We start from the raw sequence: 27,241 nt of genomic DNA, 5'->3' as shown, positions 1-27,241 counted from the left end.
GTATAGAGGTTGCTGTCCCTTCTCTGTGCTTACCTGTTCTGCTGAGGGAAGCTAAGAAACAGGAGGTTCTTCTTTTAAGATCTCACGTTTCAGCAATACCCCCACCCCTTCTTCCTCTAGGGCGCTGTGCATGATCGGCCTGGGCCTGATAGCTCTCGGCACTGGAGGAATCAAGCCCTGTGTGTCTGCATTTGGTGGAGATCAGTTTGAAGAGGGCCAGGTAAGAGCACGTGCCTTCACAGAAACTACATAAATGGACTCTAAACTTCTGGGAATCAAATTCCACCAACACAAGGTCTGTGCGCCACTGGATTTTCAAGTAGACTTGAAAGTGAGATACTGACCAAAACTAAGTTTGAAGCAAGGTCAGATTATCAGCTATATAATCAGGTTCAATCAGTTGATGTATAGCCAACTTCATTATACTTTGATTTTATCCTTCTTATTATAGGAAAAACAAAGAAACCGATTCTTTTCCATCTTTTATTTGGCCATTAATGCTGGAAGTTTGCTGTCTACTATCATCACTCCCATTCTCAGAGGTAAAAAATATCAGAGGGGGGCTTCAGTTTTTCTTTTTTTAACTGTGGGGAGGAAATCACGTGGAAAGTTTGTCCTTGCTTTGCTTGTTTTGTCCTCTGTTCCTCCATTATACTTCAGCCACCAGACACATAACAGAGGACACATTGAAATCCAGAGTATGAGCTTCTTTTCCTTCCAGTTTTATCTCCTCTTCAATCTTATTAGAATCCCTTATCCTAATGACCACTGGCGGATCTATAGCATCCTTAGCACAGCAGCCACTTTTTCTAAATGACCACTAATGCAAAGTCCGTATTCATGTAAGAGACAAGACAGTAGAAGCTGAAAAACACACATTTTTGCCTTCCAGCTTTGCTCCCGGGTAATGTTCAGTGAGTTAGGGAGAATTTTGTGGGCAAGGTTTTACTTTTTGCTTTCCTATCATCTCAGATATTTCAAAAAGAACTGCCCAAGAGGGAGGATGAGACAGCAACTGGCAACAGCACTCAGATCTTTGTGCTTGCTAAGGATCCATTGAGAGTTTGTGGATTTCCCACATCAAAGGGAATATTTGGGGTCAAATTAGACCATGGGATTAGATTAAATTATGACATAAAATATTTTGTGGGGGTTTCTGTATTTCTGCATAGACTAGTAGTTTGGAGATGATACTTAAAACACATTCCAACTTGTTTTGTATAAAAATTTAGTAGTTTTTATTCTTATGTTATGTTCCCCCCACCTTCCCACCTACTAGAATATCTACTATGCATGTAGTGCATTAGAGAATGTGTTACAGGATAACTTCTTTAAAGGTGAAATCATGATTCTCACACAAATATGAAATGAGCATGTGACAACAATTTTATATAACTTAATAATAAATGAGGAAACTGGAAAGCTACTAGTCAGTGCCAATAGGGATTTGACTAACAGAGATTATTTATATTCTTTTCAGGGAAGGAATTTATTTTGCTTTGCCATGAACAGAAGTCATTGCATGTTTTCTACTAGTGAACTTCTTTCTCTACAGAACTGTGAAATAACTGGTCAAAGACAAAGTTAAAACCCCTTTAGGATCAGATTCCTGGAGGCTCCAGCATTCCATTAAGAGGATTTCCAGAATTCTCTGTTGCCCCTTCCAATGTCTTAATTTTTTGTATACCAACCCTAGGATTTGAGAGCTAGCAAAGTCTGGCCTCTAGGCCCAATCCAGAAATGTAGAGAAGACTATCCATTTGTGTGCTGTCTATGCTGCTTTCATCCTACAGAAGCAGGCTTGAATCGTTGGGACAAAGACTGAATGGTCCACAAAGCCTGAAATATTTGCTCTCTGGCTCTTCACAGAAAAGTCTGTTGACCCCTGCCCTGTGTCATCTAAGTATTTTCAAGTTAGCATGAATTCAGGGACATACAAGATTAATTTTCCAAGCCACTCTTGATTTTATTTACTGAGTATTCAGGTCATTTTTATCTCCCCCACTAAGAAAACCCACTGAATGTAAGAACTGATTTTGGCATGACCAGTATCAGAGATCTACACAGGGGCGGGGGTTAGATCTGTCTCCATCTCCTGCTCTTTCTACTACAAAGCTGCTTTGCTCCTCTGGCACTGACATCAGTGAGGCAAATGGACATGTCTAAAACATTAAGTGAAAAACAATACGTAATAACCAGTTAGGGATTTTTAGAAAATGGGAACTGTATGGGCATTACCGATGCCATAATGAATTTTAATCTGGTAATTTCTCCCCAGTTCAAGAATGTGGAATTCACAGTAAGCAAGCTTGTTACCCACTGGCGTTTGGGGTTCCTGCTGCTCTCATGGCCGTCGCTCTGAGTAAGTAGAATCAGTTGAATGAACTCAATCCTATGATCAGATCAAGCCTTTACTTAATCACTGTGACCACTTTTTAAAAAGTCATGTAACAAATTGTAATGGTAAATAGTATGAAGACTTGCCAACCCATGTTAAACATGCTATGAGAAGTCAAAGAATGTAGAGTTGGCATTTTTCAGAAGGAATAAGATCAGAAAAGTGTTTACAGGAAAAGGGATCAACTGAGTTGGACAACTAAACATTTGATACTATTTAGGCAGATTGAGATGAAGATGGTGAATCTGCTGGACTAGCTGAACCCATAGCTGAAGGCTTTCCTTCTTAGTAACATGTGCTCATCTACAACTTGAAGACATGACAAGTTTTCTTGTCATTGCGTCTACTAGAATATCTCCCCTCTAGGATGAATATATGTGTGCTAGATGCATTCATTCACACATGAGTTCTTGGCACTGGCTTTTTAGGAAGTGTGAAGAGATTTCTACATGGGATAGTTTGGCTTGAGAGATGATGGGGGTCTTCGTTTCCTAGAACTGCCATAACAAAATACCACAGACTGAGTGGCTTTACCAACAGAAATTTATTTATTGTCTCACAGTTCTGGAGGCTGGGAGTCCAAAATCAAGTGTCAGAAGAGTATGCTCCCACGTAAGGCCCTGGGGAGGATCTCTTCCAGGCCTCTCTCTCCCTCTTGTGGTACCCAGGCTTGTGGCAACATAATGTCAGTCTGCCCATGGCCTTCCCTCTGTGTGTACATCTGTGTCCAAATGTCCCCCTTTTATAGGGATACCGGTTGTATTGGAGTAGGGCCACCATAATGACCTCACCTTACCTTGATTGTCTGCAACAATTTTATTTCCAAATAAGCCATATTCTGAGGTCCTGGGGATGAGGACTTCAACATCTTTGGGTACAAGAAGGAAACAGAGCCCAATTGCCATCTCAAGCTCAGAATTCTCCCCTTCGTCTATGTCCATTTCCTTCCATAATTGTTTAACTACAGCCACACTCCCCTAAAAGGCTCACGTATACCTTTTTCTCTCTAATTCTGCGTGAGGAAATGGAGATAGAGAGGACTTCAGAAACTGTTGTTTTAGGCTGGACACCATATTAAGTTGTCATTAGGTAAATGGTCATTTAGTCTGTATGAGTCATTCTTACATCAAAGATTATGCTTTTTCTTGTGGAGGAATTGAGAACAAGCCAAATCCTATGTATCAACACCCTCTCTAGAAGTTTCTATCTGCAGCAATCTTATGCTTGAATTAGGCTTCAGTTAATCAGAAGCTTAAATATTAAAATATTAGCTAATTAAAAAATGTACTGGCCTGGCCAGTGTGGCTCGGTGACTTAGCATTGACCTATGAACCAGAGGTCGGTTGGATTTCCCATCAGAGCACAAGCCCGGGTTGCGGGCTCAATCCCCAGTAAGGGGTGTGCAGGAGTCCGCTAATAAATGATTCTCTCATCATTGGTGTTTCTATCTCTCTCCCTCTCCTTTCCTCCTTGAAATCAATGAAAAATATATTTTTTAAAAGTGTAGACTTAGTCTGTTGGGCACCTCTTCCATCCATGTTTGATTAAGGACAATTGGCATTGGGTTAAAATATAAGTAAACTCTCCTTTCTTCAATTATAAAGAACATCTATAATAAGGCACATACTTGAAGATAATGCTTGAGAGTTGGCACCTATCAAAAATCTTAGGGCCTCTCTTAATTGAGGGAAAAAGTGTAATTCAGATGATCAATTAGTGTTTTAAAATGTTTTTAATTCTGGTATTGGATAATCAGAAATCCTAGTATAGGGATTGTGTTTTCAGAGTTTTTTCCAGAAATGCTGTTTTTCCCTGCGTTATTTTTACAATATGTCTTTCCTAAGAGTTGCTTCATTATAAAAGTGTTTTTACTTGTGTAAAGCTGGAGCTGCAGATGCAAATAATTGTAACTGTGATTCTGTACCATGACCACAGAATAAATTCTGTTAATGTGAGTAAAAGTTTCAACAGATAGTCCTTATTTTTTTCTGATGATTAAAAGAAGAACTTACCCAGTCAGTGTAGCTCAGTGATTGAGGATGGACCTGTGAACCAGGAGGTCATAGTTTGATTCCCAGTCAGGGCACATGCCCGGGTTTCGGGCTCAATCTTCAGTAGGGGCCATGCAGGAGGCAACCAATCAATGCTTCTCTCTCATTATTGATATTTCTATCTTTCTCTCTCCCTTCCTCTCAGAAATCAATAAAAATATATTTTTAAGAAAGAAGAACTTTTTCTTGTCATTGCAACTGAAAAATTAAAGCTAATTTTTGTCTTTATAGAGTAATACATTAACCTAAATGTAAAAGCACTTATTTCTTTGTCTCCCTTGACATAGTGATAGAACTTGTGCCTAAATAGCTGAACTAAGAAATGTGTCACTTTATAAATCTTTGAGCAGCCCCAAGTTTTGGGAAGTAGATAGTAGTAGACGTCACTGTTTGTATGTGAGAACACAGATATAACAGTACCCAGAAGCTCCTGTGCTTGTTAGAATCAAAAGCACTTTCTTCACTGGGAGAGAGGGCGGTACCCCCATTCTATGAGTTACCCTGGTGTATCCAAAACAAGGTTATAACTCAAATAAAAGCACATCTTCTGGGTCCCAGGTAGTTCTGACAACACCCTGTTACACATCTTCTTTTGCCCTGCAGTTGTATTTATCGCTGGCAGTAGCATGTACACGAAGTACCAGCCCCAGGGGAACATCATGGGTGACGTGGCCAAGTGCATTGGGGTAAGTATCTCAGTCGCACTCTCTCTGTGGCATTTGGTCACCCCAGAAGCTTTCACTTCCTTCAAATTAGAATTCAATGAAGTGCCGACTTTCCTTTGAGCGTTGTATTAGTGTTCTTTACTACAGGGGTGGGCAAAAGTGGGCTAAATTACCAGCCACCATTACCTAAAAGGTAAATCACAAGTAAGGATACGAAATAAAAAACAATAATAATAACACAAATAAACAGTACAATAATTAATAAATAATAATACAAGGATAAACTGTGTTTTGCATGCTCACAACTGTAAACCTACGTTTGCCCACCCCTGTGTTTTGATAAATTGAATTTTCTTATAAAATTCGTCACATGGAAAAGGACACAAAACAGAACTCAACTAAAGAGAGATGGAAATGACTCTTGAACTTACAAAATGAGATCAATGGACATGGACAATCAAATCCAAGCGATCCCTCACCTATCAAAATGGTAGGCAGTGTCTGATGTTTGTTGGGCAGCAGTGTGACAACGAAGAGGCGTGGTTTGGTGCTGCGTGTCAGGAGTCTGATGCATGGAGTGTCCTTATTAATCCTCCTTTCACAAATCAAGGCTAAAAACATAACTTTTAAAAACCAGCACAAATTCACATTTGAAGATTATCAATGTAATGTTTACAACAGCAAAAACAACAAAACAAAACAAATATTTGCAGCAGCAAACACATAAGTCCACCAAAAATGGGAGGCCAGCGGCTAACTCGCGTCTGTGCCGCGTTACGCAGCCCTCAGAAGTCTCGTCTTCAGAGACTGTTTGGTGATGAGAACATGCAGAACATAGTTTCTTCCACATACAGCTACATGGTGTATGCACATACGGGCACATTTAAAGTCAGGATATAAGTAATGGAGTCAAATAACTTGATTCCCCTATTTACACCCCATGTTTTTAGTGACTATGTATATTGTATAATCAGGGGGAAATGTGTCACTTTAAAAAAAATAATTGGGAATAATTTTTTGGATGTAAAGGCAGCCTTAAGATAAAGTTAGGCCCCGGCTGAGTAGCTCAGTCGGTGGGAGGGTCGTCCTATACACCAAAAGGTTGCTAGTTCCATCCCAGGTCAGGATTTGTGCAGGAGGCAACCAATTGATGTTTTTCTCTCTCTCTCTCTCTCCACCTTCTCTCTCTCTCTCTCTCTCTCCCTTTCTTCTTCTCTCTCTAAATAACATCAGTAAAAAAAAAAAATCCTCAAAGATAATGTTGGGTCACTTTCTTTCTCTTTGCCTGGCTTTATTGCATTAAATTACGTATGGGCACTTTACTTTGTGAAATTAACGTGTCCTCTCAGAATCCTTTTTGTTCTCTTCCCTTTCAGCTATTCCTTCTTCCTTCCGTACTTTCCTCTAACATTAATTACATCAATCCCCATCACACATTTTTTTCCAAGCCAGGAGGGGATCTTACCAATGCTCTCTCCAAGTCCTTCCTTCCCAAGTAACTGACAACTTAGTTCAAACTCCGAAAGAACAACTTCATGCTATTTAGAATCATGAGACTTGTATTACCCTGCATCCCAAACCAGCCCACAGCTTTGAGTTACTGCCTTTCCGTCATGCATATCCCCAACTAGCCCCACCACCAGCTTCTCTGCTGCTGCATAGTTACAATGCACGTGGCTTTTCCGGAAGGCCTCTTACTAACAAGGAATCCTATAAGCCCCTACTTGTATGATGGTGGGTCAGTATATTTTCTAATCAGTGTTACCGTGTTTTAAAATATGTTTAACTGTAGCCATTACTTTTTATAAACCCCTTTCTGTGTAGTGGGTCCTCACTGTCCTTTATATGGCTGTACCATTTATTATAGACCTTCAGTATAATATGGTGGCCACCAGCCACATGAGTCTATTGAACATTTAAAATGGGGCAAGTTTGTCCTAACTTGTTTGGCTCAGTGAATAGAGCGTCAGCCTGCGGACTGAAGGGTCCCAGGTTCGATTCCAGGCAAGGGCATGTACCTTGGTTGCGGGCACATCCCCAGTAGGAGGTGTGCAGGAGGCAGCTGATCGATGTTTCTCTCTCATCGATGTTTCTATCTCTCTATCCCTCTCCCTTCCTCTCTGTAAAAAAAAAAAAAAAATCAATAAAATAATTATTTTAAAAAGTAAAATAAAAGGTGGCAAGTTCAACTGGGGAACAGAATTTTAAATTTTCCTTAAAGTAATTTAAATTATATAATTCCTTATATATGTATTTCTATGGAGTGGGTCCTTTTAAATCTAAAAACCTATACTTAATCTCAGTTATTGGAAAATTTTATTTATTTATTTTTTATTTTATTTTTTTTAGTATATTTTATTGATTTTTTACAAAGAGGAAGGGAGAGAGACAGAGAGTTAGAAACATCGATGAGAGAGAAACATCGATCAGCTGCCTCCTGCACATCTCCCACTGGGGATGTGCCCGCAACCCAGGTACATGCCCTTGACTGGAATCGAACCTGGGACCTTTCAGTCCGCAAGCCGACGCTCTATCCACTGAGCCAAACCGGTTTCGGCTATTGGAAAATTTTAAGTATCTTTAGAACAACTTAAGTATTTAACTCTAGTTTTTCAAACATAAATTTTATGAAATATAAATGCAGATCAAATATTCCTGATAAAAATTTAGCACTCAAATTAAAATGTGCTTTAAGGGTAAAGTATACCCTGGATTTCAAAGACTTAGTATAAAAAAGAATGTAAAACTTTTTATGAATTTTTAAAATATTGATTACATATTAAGATCATGTTTTAGGTTTGTGGGGCTAAAAAATATATATTTTAAATTAATTTTACCTGTTTCCCTTTTGCTTTTCTTTGAATCACACCTCTGGAGCTATTTATTTATTTACTTATTTATTTATTGAAATAAATCACCATTGCTTTTTAATATGGCTACGGGAAAACATAAATGTTACAGGTTATGTTTCTATTGACTGCCACTCTATAGAGTACAGTAGTAACAGTGTGACTTTGTTTACCCCACTCACTTGAAGATAGCAAGAGTTTAGAAATAAATGCATCATGCCTTTTAGCAATGTCATTATACTAGTGTATACAATTTTATATTTTGTGTCTCTCACAAGTCTTCCATTAAAAGGAGTTTAATTGAAATGTGTTTCCCTGATAAAGTAACCAGTTCTGTTCTGAAATTTGCTTTTTCTTCCCTCCTTCAGTTTGCCATCAAAAATAGGTTCAGGCACCGGAGTAAGGAATTTCCCAAAAGGGAGCACTGGCTGGACTGGGCCCAGGAGAAGTATGACGTAAGTGACCATACTGCTGCAGTGTCCCAGGGACCTTCCTCTAGTGAGCGCCCACAGTTACAACTCATCTTCTTAAGGCTTCCTGGATGAGATCACCAACTGTGTCCTCAGAACCTTTATTAACAGCGTGTCAACTAAGACGCTGGGAGTGTGATTGTTTCATATTGAGATGAACTTGATTAACAATAGATATAATGTACCTGGGAACAATATTATCTTGTCATAGATTTTCATTCGGTACAATCTGCCAATTAATATATGTAATTGTGATCACATAACTTCAGTTTGAATCTAGAAGAGTTAAATGGTGATGGTGGTGGAGTGTACATTTAATAGTTTATATAAGTTTGAGTAATTTACCTCCTACACAGACATTTTCACTCATATTTGAAATAGCTTAGGAAGTTTTCGTTTTCAAAAGGAACCTGGGGTAGGGTTCTTCGGAATTGTTCATCACCTCCCAGCTTGTCTCCAGGTGCAGATAAGCCCACACTGAACCTAACATTGCTGATGACTGTGACATAATCCTGCCTGATTAGTCCCTCCCTCACTCCAACCACAGGAGCGGCTTATCTCTCAAATCAAGATGGTGACAAAGGTGATGTTCCTGTATATTCCACTCCCCATGTTCTGGGCCTTGTTCGACCAGCAGGTAATGTGAAACTATGTTTTCGTACATCTTCATGTAGCAAACGTTCTTTGGGTGCTACCATGTACCAAGCCATAGAATCTGGTTCTTTAAAACGTTCTCTTCCAATTTCAATTTTATTCATTTATTTGATCACTTAATCACATTGAGTTTCTTTTTAAAAAACCAACTCTAGATGGTTCTAGCCTCATCTCTGTTGCAAAACAAGAAGAAATTAGGTGTGTTCAAGTAAAGGAGACTTAGGAAAGACTGGATCAGAGTGTCCAACACTCTTTCGAATCAAAACTGAGAATAAAGAAAAATTGAGAAAAGAAAAACTGAGGAAAAAAAGAAAACTAAACACTGAGAATAAAGCGTTTTCCCATTGATGCATCATGGTAAACAGATGCAGTCCCTTTTATGGGATCCACAGAATATTGTACCTGACAGGCACTTGACATCTTCCCATCTATATGGGATGCGTGGTTTAGAAGCACCATCCAGGGATGCACGGTGACACCTGAAGTCGTTCTAACCGGAGCAGGAACTAGACCCCGGTCATTGCCTTGTCACCTGCTCTTTCTCCCACAGCTGTAAGATGCTGGCCTAGGAATGTTTCAACGTAGAGTTAGATAACTGAATGTATGATGCCTACTAGTCAAAGGAATAAGATATTATTCCTTTTAGAAACTGAAGTTTTTAAAAAGTTCACAGGCATGTGTAAACTTATGGTTCAGGGAGGATTACTGTATGGGTAAACCATCTCTTGTAAGAAAGTTGAGTGTACACATTTAACCTCCTTATTGGTAAGTACAAAATCAAGAACAGCATTTGAAACACCAGGGGGGCAGTTTTGCACATTGATTCAAACCTGTTACTGGATGTGGACTTGCACTAGAAATACACTCACCACCTTGTAGCTGTGTGTCTTGGGGTGATCCCTTAACCCCGCTGAAAGGACAGTAACCCGCGGCAAGGCTGTGAGGATCAACATGGAGAACTAGGGCATATACCCCTGTATTAAGAATTAGAACAGTGCCGTATTCCTGACTTCCTCTGATGTCCTCCTAGTGGAGTGGGTCGGTTACGTTGAAACATGTACATCTTTAGTCCTCTGTGGGAATAATGATACTTGTACAGTCCTGAGTCATCTTTTCCTATGAAATAGGTTTAACATAACGAGGCCGCTCAGGTTTAAATTTGTCACTCCCTTCATGGAATCACATTTTGGGACAGCTTGGGCTGTCAAAATGGCTCTTAGCCATAACAATGCTCTCGAAACTGTGGTGCCAGTGACTATAGAATATTCTCAAACTGTGAAGCTGCTTTCACCTGGCAGCTAATGTCCCACCAACCTCAGAAATGCATTTTTGTCTTTCCTCAGGGCAGCTTTATCTCAGGGCAGAGCTGTGTAGGTGCTCTGTTGGGGTCAGGGTATTATATGTTATGTTAACTTGCAGAGCAGAAATCCAAGTTGTTTCTCCTGACCCAGTATTACATGGAGCTGGGAGATGAACTCGGCTTTGAAAAAATTTTAAATCCCATAACATTTCAGACCTCATTCCTGATTTGGAAAAAAAATCAACATTGACTTGTAAAATGTTTAAAAGCCCATGTTCCCAAATGATGCAGTGAACTTATTTGTTTTTAAGGGCTCAAGGTGGACGCTGCAAGCAACAACGATGAATGGGAAAATTGTAAGTTTAAGACATCCCCTGGTCACTGTTCCTTTGTTTTAGTCCCTTTGCCCCCTTTCTCCTTCGTTTTCATGACATTCCCAACCCCCCAGTTGATCACCTGTGGGAACTTATCAATGAGACTTCCCCCTCCTCTGTTTTTAGGGACTTCTTGACATTCAGCCGGATCAGATGCAGGTAAGAGACAATATTTAAGTTGCTTTCAGAGATCCAAGTCACCTGTGAGTCAGTGGTAACAGTCCATCTCCACTTCATCTGCAGACTGTGAATGCCATCTTGATCGTTGTCATGGTCCCCATCGTAGATGCTGTGGTGTATCCTCTGATTGCAAAGTGTGGCTTCAACTTCACGTAGGTGACCGGCAGGGTGGGGTGGAGGCTCCGTTAGTCCTAGGACTTTGCAACTAGGCTGCACTCCCTCAGCTTCCAGGCCTCCGTGGAAAAAAGAACCTGTCTCCCCTCCCACAACACCATCTAGGTGATGGGGCTTTTAAAGACATACATTTGAGCCCTGGCCAAGTGGCTCAGTTGGTTGCAGTGTCATCCCATGCACCAAAAGATTGTGGGTTCAATACCCAGTTGGAGCACATGCAGGAGGCAAACCGACCAATGTTCTCTCTCCCCCTTCCTCCCTCTCTAGAATCAATAAAAACATATCCTCAGGTGAGGATTTTAAAAAAAGAAGTACATTTGAATTAGATGTCTGTGTGCTGATGTTTCTGAAAACTTTCCCTTAAAATAAAATGTTATTACCAGCCGCCTGAAATAGCCTCTGAGTAAGGCTCTCTCAGATATGCTGAAGGTTGTTCAGAACAGGTGTCGCCAGGATGTGCCACTTTGGCTCAGAGAGTATTTTATATTTTGAGCTGAACCCAATCTACACCCTGTGGGCTCACGAAAAAAAAAAAAAACTGTCTGTTTCTCCCTTGGAGAACTTAAATTGGGGGGCTTGCCTGTAATGAGTCATTACCAGAAATAACTTATTATGACTTATCGAAACGGCAGGATAAACACCCAAGTTACTGAACAACTGCTTTTCTGTTATTGTACAAGCTGCCCTCCTCCCCTCTGAAGCCCAAGGCATCTTGACTCAGGATGCTATCTATATCTCACTTTCCCTTTCTGTCTCTGAACCTCTCATGTATGTGGGGCTCCCATCCATATATGTGCAATTAAATTTGGTTACTTTCGCTTGTTAATCTATCTCATGTCAATTTAATTATCAGACCAACAGAAAGAACCTAGAAGGGTAGAGGAAAATGTCTTCCTCCCCCATAACCTAGATCAGTGGTTCTCAACCTTCCTAATGCCGCGACCCTTTAATGCAGTTCCTCATGTTGTGGCGACCCCAACCATAAAATTATTCTCGTTGCTACTTCATAACTGTAATTTTGCTACTGTTATGAATCGTAATGTAAATATCTGATATGCAGGATGTATTTTCATTGTTACAAATTGAACATAATTAAAGCATAGTGATTAATCACAAAAACAATATGTAATTATATATGTGTTTTCCGATGGTCTTAGGCGACCCCTGTGAAAGGGTTGTTCGACCGCCAAAGGGGTCGCGACCCACAGGTTGAGAAACACTGATCTAGATGATAAAATGTTAACTATCATCCAGAGTATCACCCGAATTATAATTTCTAGAAAGTAAATGTAAAAACACAAATGAGACTCTCTATTACATTTAGTGTCCCTAGTCTTGGTCGTGAATAACAAATGAAGAGCTGCTTTCAATCGCATGTGTTTTGGAAGGGAAGTTAGTCTGTTTGGGGATGGTGGGAGAGGAGTGTGTCTTTGGGGGACATAGCATTAGCTTGTTTGTATGAGACTGGTTGGGAGTCACTCTCTTGCTTATCCCATCAGCCCTTTGAAGAAGATGACAGTCGGCATGTTCCTGGCTTCCATGTCTTTCGTGGTGGCTGCGTTTGTGCAGTTGGAAATTGATGTGAGTTGTCCTCTGATTCTCCAGTGGCCTTTCCTGGCTCAGGCATTCAGGTGGGGTGTTCAGAAGTCTTCTTTCTCCAGGAGTGAAAGGGTTAGGGGAGGCCAGAATCTTTGCTAATAAACTGTCCTGAAACTATGGACAACGCACCCCAGGGGCAAAATAGTCCCTTTCTGATGCATGGACTGCTGGGTGTTATCTCTGCAAAGGATGCAGCCAGGAATAGGGTCGATAGGTGCACTTAATTAGGAGAAAAGCTGGACCACATTTACATAAGGAGCTTCCTTTTCAGTTTTTATAATGGGAGATAAGTTTATGAAACTAGTACTTTTATGAACTCCTAAAAGAGCCAGTGAAAGGAAGTTCTGCACTCACAAAGTATTTCAAAACTCTGTCAATTGTCTTCTTGATGGGCTTCTGCCCTTTTGTATTCCAACTTTTCTAATAATGATTAGTTTCCAAGCTAGTTCACATGTCTATTGGACCCACAATGGGGCTAAACTAAACTCCTAATGCCCTTAGTCTAAGATCAGGTCCTAGGAACCTGGTGTTATGTAGTATGTAAAATAAGAGGTAGAAGAGCTCACTCTCTCTCTCTCTCTCTCTCTCTCTCTCACACTCTCTCTCTCTCTCTCTCTCACACACACTCTCTCTCTCTCACACTCTCTCTCTCTCTCACACACACTCTCTCTCTCTCACACACACTCTCTCTCTCTCACACACACTCTCTCTCTCTCACACACACACACACTCTCTCTCTCACACACACACTCTCTCTCTCTCTCACACACACACACTCTCTCTCTCTCCCTCACTCCTTCCTTCTCTCTTTTTTAATTTATATTTTTAATTATGATAAAAATATACATCACAAAATTTACCATCTTAGTCATTTCTAAGTGTACAGTTCAGCAGTGCTAAATACTAGTATATTCACATTATTGTGCACACAATCTTTAGAACACTTTCATCTTCCCAAACTGAAACCCTACCTCCATTCAACAACAGCTCCCCATTCCTCCTCCCCAGCCCCCAACCCCTGGTAACCACCATTCTACTTTCTGTCTCTATGACTTTGAATATTCTAGGTACCATATTAAGTGGAATTACACAGTATTTATCTTTTTGTGACTGACTTATTTTATTTGGCATAATGACCTCAAGGTTTGTCTATGTGGAACATGTGTCAGAATGCCCTTTCTTTTGAAGGCTGAATAATATTCTGTTTTGTGGATATAGCACCTTTTGTTTATCCATTCATCTGTTGATGGACACCTAGGTTGTCCCACCTCTTGGCTATTATGAATAATGCTATTATGATCGTGGGTGTACTCAGTTTCTCTTGAACATAGCTAGCTTTGTGGAAAATTAATTGTGGAGCTGAAATAGAAATAGATTGCTTCAGTGACAGTGGGGTTTGAGAGAGGACATGTAGGGAAAAGGCAGAAACCCTGAGAAAAGGTGTGGAGGCAGGAGGGCATAAAACATTTGTGAGAGGCTGTTTAGAGCACCATGTCCAGGGCTGAGGTCTGGGCGTCCAGAGTTGGAGGGGAGGCATCCCGAGCAAGCAGCTCTCAGGTGCCACAAGACACGCATTCATTTAAGCTATGGTTCCTCTACCCCCCCCCCCCGCCCCCCCAGTTATTAGGCTTCGTAACCTGGCATCCCTGGGCCTGGAGGTAAGAGCAAGAAAGCCTCTTTCTGATTACTTCCATGTTCTGTACAAACGTCATTTATTATGGGTGCCAGGAAGGGAGTGATTAGAGGCTTTGGGGGCTGGTTAAGTACGTGGTGCGCCTCAGCCAGCACAGCTTTCCGTGGCTGGGGAAGGGGACTCTAGTCCTCTGGTTAAGGTATATTCCATACAAACTGAAGACCTCACTGCCAATTGTCTTTTATTTTGTTCAGAAAACTCTTCCGGTCTTCCCCGAAGGAAACCAAGTCCAAATTAAAGTATTGAACATAGGAAGCAATAACATGACTATATATTTTCCTGGAGAGACGGTGCACATTGGCCAAATATCTGCAGTAAGTAGAAGGAACAGAAATTTATTTTTCATCATCTGGCTTGAGTTATAATAGGATTTGCAGAATCTGATCTTCTTGGTCCTGGTATAAATTCCAAGATAAGCCCAGAGGGAAATGTCTTAATATCTCGATCTCCTTTTGGTTTCGCTCTGGACCAGTGCACATTAAACTTTAATGTGCATATGAATCACCTGGGGAGCTTGTTAAAACGCAGACTCTTGATCAGTAGGTCTGAAACCTTCCATTTTAACAAGCTTTCAGGTGATATTGCTCTGCTGGTGCACGAACCACACTTTAAATAGCAAGATCTGCGTCAGTGGTCCTCCAGCAGGGGCAATATAATGGGAGAGAAGTTTATAAAACTTGTTCTTTTATGAACTCCTAAAAGATCTAGTTAAAAGAAATTCAGCACTCACAAAATACTTCAAAAGTGTGTAAATTATCTCTTTTATGGACTTCTTCCCTTTTGTATTCTAACTCTACTAATAATGGTTAGTTTCCAAGCTAATTCACATGCCTGTTGCACCCACAATGGAGCCACACTGACTCCTAATGCCTTTAGTCTAAGATCAGGTCCTAGAAATCAGGTGTTCTGTAGTTAAGGGACATTTGACAATCTCTGGAGACATTTTTTTATTATCACACCTGGAAGTGTGCTATTCTCCTATGTAGAAGCCAGGATGCCACCACACAGTCCCTCCCCCCAACAAAGAATTACCTAGCTCCACATGTCAATAGTGCCAAGGTTAGAAAACCCTAATGTGGACATTCATTGGTCTGGATTAAAGTTCTCAATCTTGAGTCCTTATTTGGTCACCTGGAGAGCTTTGAAAATTCTGATATCTGGGTCCCACCCCCATAGATTTTTATTGAACTTATCTCATTCCTATTTAGACACCGTTGAGAACCACTACCTTAGATCTTGCCAAATTAATAATCTTGAAGTAAAAAAAAAAAAAAGTTTGACTCCTAATGCTTAGGGCAACCCAGTATTGATTATCTCCAGGGCTGATGCTGTTCTTTGCCCAATGATAGAAATGATTTCTATAGCATGTATCTTCATAAAAGAAAATGATAGTAAAATGCTGGATGAAAAGTGTAATTCCTGTGGTAATACTGAACAACTTCATGGCAGAGTCTGTAAGGGTGGGGGGCTGAGACATGCCAGCTCCCCCAAGGCACTTTTTGATGTGTACGAACGTGCACTGGGAATGTCGAATAATATGCCATGACAGTGTTCAGTTACACAGTGTTAACTATGACTCCTTTCCCCCGTTACAGACAAATGAATTTAGGACTTTTGATTTGGACAAATTGACAAGTATAAACATTTCTTCTCCTGGATCACCAGTCACTCCAGTAACTCCTGATTTTCAGCCAGGCCATCGCCATACCCTTCTAGTGTGGGGCCCCAATGATTACCGAGTGGTAAGTAGCTGGACAGCTGACTCTTTACTAGATGTGCTGTTGGAGACATGGTCTTTTAGTGGTGTGACTTTTACTTCTATGTCATAATATATTAGATAACCCTCAATTTCTTGCTTCTTCAATCACACAAGTCATTTGACTCCCAATAAAAGTTTGACTGGTGGATGTGAATGGTTAATATTAAAAAATGTATAAAGAACTTTTGAGTGCCTTGGCCAGGTGGCTTGGTTGGTTGGAGCATCATCCCATACACCAGAATGTTGCAGGTTTGATTCCCAATCAACGCACATACCCAGGTTGTAGGTTTGATCCCCAGTCGGGGCATGTATGGGAGGCAACTTAATGTTTCTCTCTTCTCTCTCTTTCTCTCTCTCTCTCTCTCATCAATAGAAATATATCCTCGGGTGAGGATTTTTTAAAAAAAAAGAACCTTTGAGCATGGTGTGTGTGTGTGTGTGTGTGTGTGTGTGTGTACACACATACATAAGTCACACAGAGTATATGTGTGCATTCTCAGTGACTTTTTGAAATAAAGTTTAAAATATATCTTTAATTGTATTAATTTTAAAATCTTGCCCTGAGTAATTGAGAAATTGATGCAGTTTCTATAAAAAGTATAGTGAATACATCAAGTAAAAGCAATAAAAATCACATAAAATATTTTATGACAAAGTATAGGATCTAGATATGCCATTTAGCATATAAAGAAGCTGTGAAGGTGTCATTGAACTAAATGAGGGAGTTGTGGATATTCTGCAAGGTGAATGTAAGTGAGCTTCTATAGAACTGCAATATTGAATTAAGACTTCTGAGTCATGTGTTTAATTAGGGAGCTGTTGAATGGCTTGTTCTGAACTCTTGGAGCACAGTGTTCTACAGAACCACTGGGAAGCAAGCATCAAAACTTGTAGAGACACCTGTTAACTTCAAGGAAAACTAGGGCTGAAGGATGGAGCCCTGCAAATGTAATCATCATGCCCTTAGCTCCCAGGATAAATGTCAACATCATTCTTCTTCTCAGAGGCCAAAATGATCATCTAAATGTACTCTAATGGATTAGATTTTAACATGTTTTCTTTCTCAGATAAAGGATGGCCTTAACCAGAAGCCAGAAAAGGGACAAAATGGAATCAGGTTTGTGTATGCCTTTAAAAATTAAGTTGTATCAGCTTCTTATGGAAGTAATGTATACCCATAGTAATGTCCAACTGTAACAAGGATTTAAAATGAGAATATGGATTTATCCCAAGAGGGTATGCTGGTTCAATATTTTTTAAAAATTGACCAATATAGTTCATTATCTTAATAAAATAGAGAGGAAAATCCATAAAATCATATCAATTGATGCAGAAAAAACATTTGATAAAATTCAGTATCCATTTCTGAGAAAAATTCCCAGCAAACTATGAAGGGAACTTTCTTACTCAGAAAAAGGATATCTAAAAAAAAAATCCCCACGCTACCATTATACTTAATGGTCAGAGTCAAAGGGCTCTCCCCATAAGATCAGAAACAAGGTAAGATCATCTATTTTCTTTACTTATATTCAACATCCTTCCAGGAGCTAATGCAATAAGACAAGAAAAATAAATAAAAATATCTAGATTGAAAAGGAAGAAATAAAACTCGCTACTCACAAATGGTATAATTATCTGCATAGGACATCCCAAGAACTCTACAAGAAAATCTCATGGAATCAATAAGTGAGTTTAGAAAGAGTCCAAGGTACATGGCCAACCACAAAACAAACATATTTATATACACCAGCAATGAACAATTGGAAACTGAAACTTTAAATAACATTTACAGTAGCTCAAAAATAAGGTGAAATACTAGTTATAAGTCTAAGGAAACATATATAAGATTTGAGAGTTGAAGCTACAAAAGGCTTATGAAAGAAATTAGTGAAGAGCTAAATAAATGGAGAGATATACTGGGTTCATTGATCAGAAGACTTAATATTGTAAAGATGTCAGTTCTCCCCAAATTGATCTGAGGTTTATTGAAATTCTTATCAAAATCATAGTATTATTTTTGTTTATTTTTTTCCAGTTTTATTGAGTTATAACTGACAATGTTGTATATATATTTAAAGTATACAATATCATGATTTAATATATGTATACACTGTGAAGTATTTCCACACTTAAGTTAACACATCCATTAACTTAATTGTTAATGGATGTGTTAATTGCTTAAGAGCTAATCTAACAAATTTCAAGTATACAATACAGTATTATTACCTATAGTCACCATGTCATACATTAGATCCTCAGAACTTACTCATCTTAGAACTAAAAGTTTATACCCTTTACTGAACATCTCCCCATTTCCCACTCCCTGGTCCCTGGCAACCACCATTCTACTCTATTCTATGAGTTCAGCTTTTTTTTTTTTTTTTGTCAGATTCCATATATAAATGATATCATACAGTACTTGTCTTTCTCTGACTGGTTTATTTCACTTAGCACATGCCCTCCAGGTCCATCCATGCTGTCACAATGGCAGGATTTTCCTCTTTTTATGGCTGATTCATGTTCCATTATATATAACATATATTACATCCACAATGAAAACTTTCATATGTATGAAAATATTGATAAATCAGATTTCATCCTAACTAAAAACATTTGTTCTATAAATCTCACTGTTAAGAGAATAAAAGGATAATCTACATACTGGTAGAAAATATTTACAAATCACATATCTGGCAAAGAATTTGTATCTAGAACACATAAATTACTCTCAAAACTCAATAATAAGAAAATAACCCAGTTAAAAACCAGAGCAAACGATTTTAACAGACATCTCACTAGGGAAGATATACTAATGTTTACAAATATTAACAAGTAAACACATGAAAAGATGTTCAATATCATTGGCCACTAAGGAAATATAAATTGAAACCACAGTGAGTTCATGACACCTATTGGATGACTATAACATATTTTTAAACTGACAATGGATGAAGGCCACCCTAATTACATTTTACCGCTTTAAAGATCCTGTCTTCAAATACAGTCACATTATAGGTAAAGAAATCATTCGTGTAGATAATGTGATTGTATGCTTCCTTGGTTTCTAAAAAAATCTCAAACTTAAAATTTGAAAAAAAAAGCTATGCAAAGGTCTAGCTGTAAGTCCAGTTTATTTCAACCCTGTCATACTGATAAAAATACTTTAAGGAGGAAATGAGAGAGAGGCATAGTGGCCTTAAATAGATTTTTTAAAAAAGCACCTTCATTTAAAAAGTTGTGAAGGTTTTACCAAAGATACTAGAACAACTGGAAATTCACATGCAAAAGACTCAAGTTAGACCTTCCTGACCTGATACCATACACAAAAATTAAATCAATGGATCATAAACTTAATATAATGAAAACAATAAAATTTGTAGAAGAATAACAGGAGTAAATGTTTGTGATCTTGGGTTAGGTAATGGTCTTTTAGGTATGAAACTAAAAGCACAAGCAACAAAATAAAATAATAATAATAACTTGGGTTTCATCAAAATTGAAAACTTTTGTGTTACAAGTGATATCATCAGAAAGGTGAAAAGATAGTTCACAGAATTAGTGAATATGTCTGCAAATCATGTATCTGATGAGATATATTCTGAATATTTAAAGAATTCTTACAAGTCAATAGTAATATGACAGATAACCCAGTTTTTTAAAGGGACAAATATTTGAATTAAAATTTTTCCAAAGACACTATACAGATGCCCAAAAGTCCATGAAAAGGCTCTCAACATTATTAGTTATTAAGGAGTGACTGTGATTTGACTAATGAAAATCAAAACCACCATGAGATTTCACACTCACTAGGCTCTAATTTTTAAAATACAGACAATAATAAACTGCTGGTGTGAATGTAAAATGAAGCAGCCACTTTGAAAAACTGTTCCTTAAAATGTTTAGCATGGAGTTACCATATGATCCTAGGTATATGCCCCAAAGAAATGAAAACATATGTCTACCCCAAAGCTTGTAGATGAATGTTCATAGAGGCATTACTCACAATAGACAAAATGTGGAAATAGCTCAAATGCCCAAACTGATAAATAAACTGTGGTCTACCCATTCAATGAAATATTACTTAGTCATAAAAAGGAATGAAGTACTGATATATGCTACATAACATGAATGCACCTTAAAAACATTATGCTAAGTGAAAAAAGCCAACTGGAAATACCCCATATTATATGATTCCATTTACATGAAATGGCAGGCAAATCTATAGAGACAGCAGATTAGTGGTTGCCAGGGACTGAGTAGGGGCAAGGGAGTCACTGCTAATAGGTAATGAGTTTCTCTGGAGTGATGAGAATTAGATTATTATGATGGTTACACAACCCTGTGGACGTACTAAAGCCACTGAATTGTACACTTTAAATTGGCCTGAATTTTGGTGGTATAGAAATTTATTCACAAACCCATTTTTTTAAAAAAAATGAGAAGGACGCAGTCTCTCAGCACCTTGGTTATTCTTTAAGGAACTGGTCCCATCTTGTCATTTTCTCAGCTGGTTCCCATTCTCCATACCTCATTCCAGGTTCACTTTGTAGCCTTCGATCCTGGCACTCCTAAGAGGCCCAAGCTACCTTGAGCCTAGGACTGGCTGTGTCTGATCAAAGCTAGTAGAGCTCAATAAATCATGGGTCTGGACTCTCCTCACCCTTCAAAACACTCAGTGTGTGTTTGCTGCTTATGCTCAACTATTTTCTATATTTTCTATGTGTTTTCATGTGAAAACACATCTGATATGTAGGATGTTGCATTTTTTTAGATTATGTTCATTCTTTTTGGTATTTTATACCAGCCTGAGGCATATGTCAGGCAGGTAATAGTACCCTAGTACTCTAGTCGAGGGTGGGATTTATTCAGAGCCTTATAAGTTATAAAGCCACTTCCTAACTTTATATTCTGCCCACTGTTGCACTTTTGAATGGTTCATCTTAATCTTCAATGAAAGCAGCTTTGACAATTTGGAGCAGTATTCATTCTATCTATTAGGCTCCTGGTGACACACACCAGCTTCCAGCTTCTATATTAATCACCTATCAAACTACACCAAGTGGAATGCCTAAGGATATCAGACCTGAGTTTAATTCATACGTTCTCAGCAACTTCTGCTTTTGGTCTTTCACCGCGTCAGCTCTAAAGCTTCTGAAGCAAGGAACGCAAAGGCATAGCTACCTTCTTAAAGGGGAAGGGATCGGCACCTATTTCAGCCTGTCCCTAATATCCCAAACATCACTGAAATTGTTCCTCGTTACAACGTACTTAGAACAGTTCCTGGCATTTAACTGTATTAAATAAATTGCTTTAGGTGTGTCCTCCTGAGTGGGTGAGCCTGGGATGGCTTACCTTCTGCCTTTACTCTAGAAATCTTCAGTTCCCTCTGATAAGGGAGGATAGCCCAGCTTCAGGTGCAAATACTGTGACTGAGAGCAAATCATTCCCTAGTCCAGCCACAAGCAAGATGGTTTTCTGTTTCAGATTTGTAAATGCTTTTGGTGGGAGCTTCAACGTCACAGTGGATGGGATCCTCTATGAAGACGTTACCAGTTACAATGCCAGCACATATCAGTTTTTTTCTTATGGCACGTAAGTACCTATACTGAATACTTTGTTCCAAAGTTGATGGATTCCAAGTCTTATTCTTTAAACAGTACATTGAAACTTTTAATACCCAGAATGTTAACCTATATTATTCTTTCTTTCCATAGAAAAAACATCACACTGAGCTCACTAGAGATTCCAGGAGGCTGCAATAACTCTTTCAAATCATTGGACTTCGGATTCGGTAGTGCATATACATATGTAATCACCAGGGTGAGTAGCCCATTCCATCACGCCAGAAGCGCCTCTCAAACCATCTTCATCTGAGTCTCACAGTCACTTAGGACACAGTCATGTTTTAACCAGAGTAATATTAGGATCTGTATTTTTTTAATATATTTTATTGATTTTTTTACAGAGAGGAAGGGAGAGAGATAGATAGTCAGAAACATCGATGGGAGAGAAACATCGATCAGCTGCCTCCTGCACATCCCCCACGGGGGATGTGCCCGATACCCAGGTACATGCCCTTGACCGGAATCGAACCTGGGACCCTTCAGTCCGCAGGCCGACGCTCTATCCACTGAGCCAAACCGGTTTTGGCTGGATCTGTATTTTTAAATGGGCTCAGAATTAATCAAGTTCACCACCAAGTCTTTAACTTGTCATTGACTTAAGTTCACTGTTAGAATAACATTGAGCAGACTGACATACGCTCACCAAAACTTCACATTGACCAGTATCTGATGCTCTTAGTGCACAGAGATGGCAATCTTTGAAACAAATCTGACTCCCAATCTACTCTCTTATTTAAAAGGAATACACTAGGGAACATATTTCCAAATCCCACCATAGCTATCTCATCATGAATACAAATTGCAATGCTGCATATTTACATTGAAAATGTGTACTTACTTGCCCTAGCCTGTTTTTTCCCAGTGATTAGAGAATTGGCCTGTGGACAGAAGGGTCTCGGGTTCAATTCCAGTCAAAGGCATGTACCTCTGTTGTAGGTTTGATCCCCGAGCATGCAAGAGGCAACCAATCGATGTCTCTCTCACATCAATGTTTCTCTCTGTCTTTCCCCCTCCCTTCCACTCTCTCTAAAATTCAATGGGAAAAAAATCCTCAGGTGAGGATTAGTAAATAAATATAGATAGATAGATAGACAGACATAAAATTTTAAAGAAAAAAAAATGTGTACTTACTTGGTAAATCATTTGACGTAACTCTAGAAGTCAAAACTTAATTTTCCAATTTGAGCAATTTTTGCTTTAGCAGCAGTCTTGATTTTCATTTCTTTTTCTCACTTTTGCCTTATTGGTTTAGAGTGGTAGATGCCCTAAACTGGATGAATTTGAAGATATTGCACCCAACACCGTTAACATGGCCCTGCAAGTCCCGCAGTATTTCCTCATGACCTGCGGCGAGGTGGTTTTCTCTGTCACCGGACTGGAGTTCTCATATTCTCAGGTTTCTTGTTCATTTTCTTACCACCCTTCCTCTACCCTGCCTTCAAAACACTGCTGGGATTTCATTTAAATCTGTGTTAACTATACATTTATAGTTTTAAAAAGCTCTAGAAAGCATTCTGGTATATTCCACCAAACCAGGTTTTTGAGGTCACCACGCCTTGTCTTTATTGACTGATAGCATTACTGTTTAGCTTTGTGAGTGTGTATATCATCTGTGTCTATATTCCCATAGTCATACTCAGAGGTTTATAGTCCTAAGTAGGAAAAACTATATTAACAACCGTCACCAGGGTCATGAGAGCGAGGGGGCTCTTCTTTCTGAAACAAACCAATGGTATCAATGATTCATAAAAGTGCTCACTTCCAGGCCTGTGTCCTCATTATCTTTATGGTTCAGTCGTGGTCTCTCTATAGCTCCTAGTAAACACACAGATTAGGGCCTAGCTTTTAAACATTAAAAAAACAAAACAAAACATTGCTTAGTGTATTAATGAGGCAAAGTTTGCCGATACCTGACTCAGAACTTAATTTCTGAATGATTTTATCAAAGCTACAGTTATAGTCAGGGTATGCCCATCATGTCTAGTACCTTCAAGTTTTGCAGTAAAAATCGTTAATATGAGCTGGATGATCCCTTTCTGTGGTGACCTCACAGGAGATGATATAACATAGATGACAAAAGTTGGAAGAGAGCCTTTGGTGACGTGGCAGAGAAGCTCACAGGAGAGCAAGCTCGCAGCCCAGAGCGCAGCCTCCATGGGGGAAGGGGGTGGGGGGCGCGAAGGTGTTGTGCTGGACGGCTTTGCTTGGAAGCCCTTCTGTAGAAATAGGATCCGTTCACCTGTACATTTGTCTGTCTAACTAGGATGGCAACTTTGAGAGTGAAAAACAAGGGTTCCTTGTATGTTCGTGCCACTTGAAGATTTGGGGTATCTTGCTACCCAAGCAATTATCCCTTTTACATTCAAACCAGCCTGACCTTTCATGTGCATGTTTAGGGTGATGGCTTACCTGCAGGAATCACTGGTTGTGTTCTCTTGCTGAGGCTGAGATCCAGATTGGCATCCTCTTTGCTCTGCTTCCTCAGGCTCCTTCCAACATGAAGTCGGTGCTGCAGGCAGGATGGCTGCTGACAGTGGCTGTGGGCAACATCATCGTGCTCATCGTGGCAGGAGCAGGCCAGATCAAGGAACAGGTAGGGGTGGGAGAGGAGAGCTACCTTTGTCTCACCCATCGTGGTCAACACAGTGACCCTTCCTAGCCATCGACATATACGCGGTCATCTCAGTGAGCGGCTGGATAAAACTGCCAGACCGGCCAGATGGGGCGGTTACCAAATGGTCTTATGGCCACGTATGTGCTGATGCTTCTTACGTCCACTGGGCGTTATACAGTTGGAAAGTAACAACCAAAATAACCAGATTGAGTTCACATACCTACACCCTGATGCCGTTTACTATCAAAGAAAAGTTCTGTCCTGGCTTCAGTGAATGCAACGTAATGGCCCCAAACTAGGCATGTTATCCAGAAACTGGCATTATTCCTAAAGTTAAAGGCATCCTAAAGGTGGTTGTAATTTCTCCGGCTAAAATAAAGTAAGGGCTTTCTATGACACTTACTAGTAAACTCTCTCCTTCAGCACATCAGCATATCCTCATAAGGGGGTTGTCCCTCACCCCGCCTCATCAGTTCCATTACTTCCCCTACCGGGTCCCCTTAGAGCATGCGCTACTGCTGCGTGCTCATGGGCTCGAGGTACTGCAAAGGAGAGCATGGGGCTCTTCCCTCAAACAGCTTGGCATATTCCTTTTCTTTCAAGAGTACTGCCTGGTGTTTCTTTGGTCTCCCAGGGCCCAGCTATGTGCCTTACGACTTGGGTTTTTCAGAAATTTTCCCTCATCTTCCCAAAGTCTTGTGTTTCTACTTTCCGGTGCTCTAAGAAAGAATGTTATCTTGATACTTGAGCATTCACGAAAGCTGGCCCTTCTGTACCTGTGGCAATTGCTGACCATTCTATGTCTATGGCAGAAGCCTACCAATTTTCCCTCACAATTTAATTTCAAAGTACCTCCCATCTGGGCATAGCAAGAAAATATACATGTGCTATATCCACTACTATAACCGGGATTGTTTTTGTTTGTTTTTTTTCCTGCTCCAACTCCAATTCCTTCAAAGTGGGCCGAGTACATTCTGTTTGCTTCGTTGCTTCTGGTTGTCTGCGTCATCTTTGCCATCATGGCTCGATTGTATACTTACATCAATCCAGCGGAAATTGAAGCTCAGTTTGATCAGGATGAAAAAAAGAAGAAGCCAGAAACCGTATATGCCGAAATAGATTCTGCCTCACAGACGTTGCAGACAAAGATGTGAATGTCAGGAAGCCAGTGGAGGACGAATTGGGCCCAGAGTAGTCCCTGACTTGAGTCTCCAGGTGGCAGGACGCTGTTGGATGGCCCCTAATGGGGATGATGTCAGCATTATGAACCAAACCAAGAAAGCAATTTTCTAAGCAGCCCTCAGTGAACCTAAAACTCTGGAAGAAGCCTTTTTTTAAAGAGAAATCTTATTTAAGGTGCGCATGCGTGCACATACACATTTTTACACCACTATGAGCATTCCCTGCATTCAACTCTTTTCCTGTCACACAAATGAAGTTATTTGGGACTAACTTAATTGTTGGAAAAAGTGACCAAGTTCCATATGGTTTGCATTCTAACACTATATGGAAACAATGTTAAACGAGTCCAGAGACAATGTGAAAGTGAATTTATAGGCTTATGGATGGTATATAATAAGCTAGTATTAAGTGATACCTTTACCTTTTGTCTTTTGTTTTGTTTTGTTTTTCCAGTCCCTACCTCTTTTTAAATTATGTGTAACTTAAAAAAACCACTCAGGTAAAAGTCAATAATGATTTTTAGAGTCTCAATGGTATGAAATAAATTCCTGTTCTTAAAAATAAATGTCTGCATGTCTTTGGGTAGAATAATTCTTAACATGTTTCCTGATTATTAAAGCTGTACACACGTTAAAATTTCATCAGAGGTTGATAAAAGCATGAACAAAAGAAATGCCCACATTAACAAATGAAAGGAACATGAAATATGGAGGTTTGTTTCTTCCTGGTTTTATTCTCCCCAGGGAGAATATATATTAGTAGCCCTGAGCTCGAATCCCTGCGCCAGTAGGTCACTGGCGCCCTCCTGTAGCTCTCTGCCTGCTGCCCCGCCCTCCTGTAGCTCTCCGCACCCCACTTGTACCTCACTGGGCCACCCTCCTCCTGATCCATGATCGGGTCCTGATGGCGCTTGGGTCGTGAAGCTTCAAGGCGAAAAAACTAAGTAGGATATTCCTCTCATTATAATGGGAAAATATATATTCTAGAGGTCCGGTGCACAAAATTCGTGCATGGGGTGGGGTGTCCCTCAGCCCAGCCTGCACCCTCTCCAAATCGGGACCCCTCAGGGGATGTCCAACTGCTGGTTTAGGCCCGATCCCACAGGCAGTCGGACACCCCTCTCACAATCCAGAACCACTGGCTCCTAACCACTCACCTGCCTGCCTGCCTGATCGCCCCTAACCACTCTGCCTGCCTGCCTGGTCACCTCTAACTGCCCTCCCCTGCTGGCCTGGTCACCCCTAACTGCCCTCCCCTGCCAGCCTAGTCACCCCTAACCGCCCCTGCCTCAGCTCCCACCACCATGGCTTTGTCCGGAAGGATGTCCAGAAGATGTCTGGTCTAATTAGCATATTACCTTTTTATTAGTGTGTGTATATATATATATATATATATATATATATATATATACACATATATATATATATATTCTCTTTTATTACTAAGATCTTTCTATATGCATATTTATGTACCATCTCAAAGTGATTTTCTCAATACTAAAGCATTTTTTTGCTTAAATAAAAATTCTTCTAAACCATTATAAACACTGAATGCCTAATTCATTCTATAGATACATTTCATTTAACCATTCCCAGGTTTCAGACCCAAAACAAGTCTACATTAGCACTCATAAAAACAAGCACTGTTCTTAGACA

At 39.8% G+C, this 27,241-nt stretch overlaps 1 protein-coding gene across 2 annotated transcripts in view; it reads left to right on the top strand.

The window, feature by feature from the left end:
- The window catches only part of SLC15A1 (solute carrier family 15 member 1), a 46,831-nt gene extending 20,606 nt beyond the window's left edge, over positions 1-26,225 (top strand). Inside the window, exons 6-23 of one of the 2 annotated variants that reach the window (XR_002832100.1) lie at positions 121-220; positions 452-542; positions 2,279-2,362; positions 5,053-5,135; positions 8,332-8,418; positions 8,981-9,070; positions 10,699-10,743; positions 10,888-10,920; positions 11,005-11,093; positions 12,615-12,696; positions 14,602-14,721; positions 16,003-16,149; positions 17,234-17,283; positions 21,651-21,758; positions 21,881-21,986; positions 23,043-23,186; positions 24,187-24,383; positions 25,364-25,501. Coding sequence is in view for 1 of the 2 variants with exons in the window: in XM_006100635.3 (XP_006100697.1) it covers positions 121-220; positions 452-542; positions 2,279-2,362; positions 5,053-5,135; positions 8,332-8,418; positions 8,981-9,070; positions 10,699-10,743; positions 10,888-10,920; positions 11,005-11,093; positions 12,615-12,696; positions 14,602-14,721; positions 16,003-16,149; positions 17,234-17,283; positions 21,651-21,758; positions 21,881-21,986; positions 23,043-23,186; positions 24,276-24,383; positions 25,364-25,558 (1,762 nt within the window). In the remaining variant the exon portion in view is untranslated. Of the gene's footprint in view, positions 1-120; positions 221-451; positions 543-2,278; positions 2,363-5,052; positions 5,136-8,331; positions 8,419-8,980; positions 9,071-10,698; positions 10,744-10,887; positions 10,921-11,004; positions 11,094-12,614; positions 12,697-14,601; positions 14,722-16,002; positions 16,150-17,233; positions 17,284-21,650; positions 21,759-21,880; positions 21,987-23,042; positions 23,187-24,186; positions 24,384-25,363 lie in introns of both variants that reach the window. The other variant, XM_006100635.3, reaches the window with a different exon arrangement.
- Positions 26,226-27,241: the final 1,016 nt, after the last annotated feature.

The sequence above is a fragment of the Myotis lucifugus genome, unplaced genomic scaffold (genome assembly GCF_000147115.1).
Source record: "Myotis lucifugus unplaced genomic scaffold, Myoluc2.0 scaffold_320, whole genome shotgun sequence".
Lineage (NCBI taxonomy): Eukaryota > Metazoa > Chordata > Mammalia > Chiroptera > Vespertilionidae > Myotis > Myotis lucifugus.
This window is presented reverse-complemented; position numbering and strand designations above follow the sequence as displayed.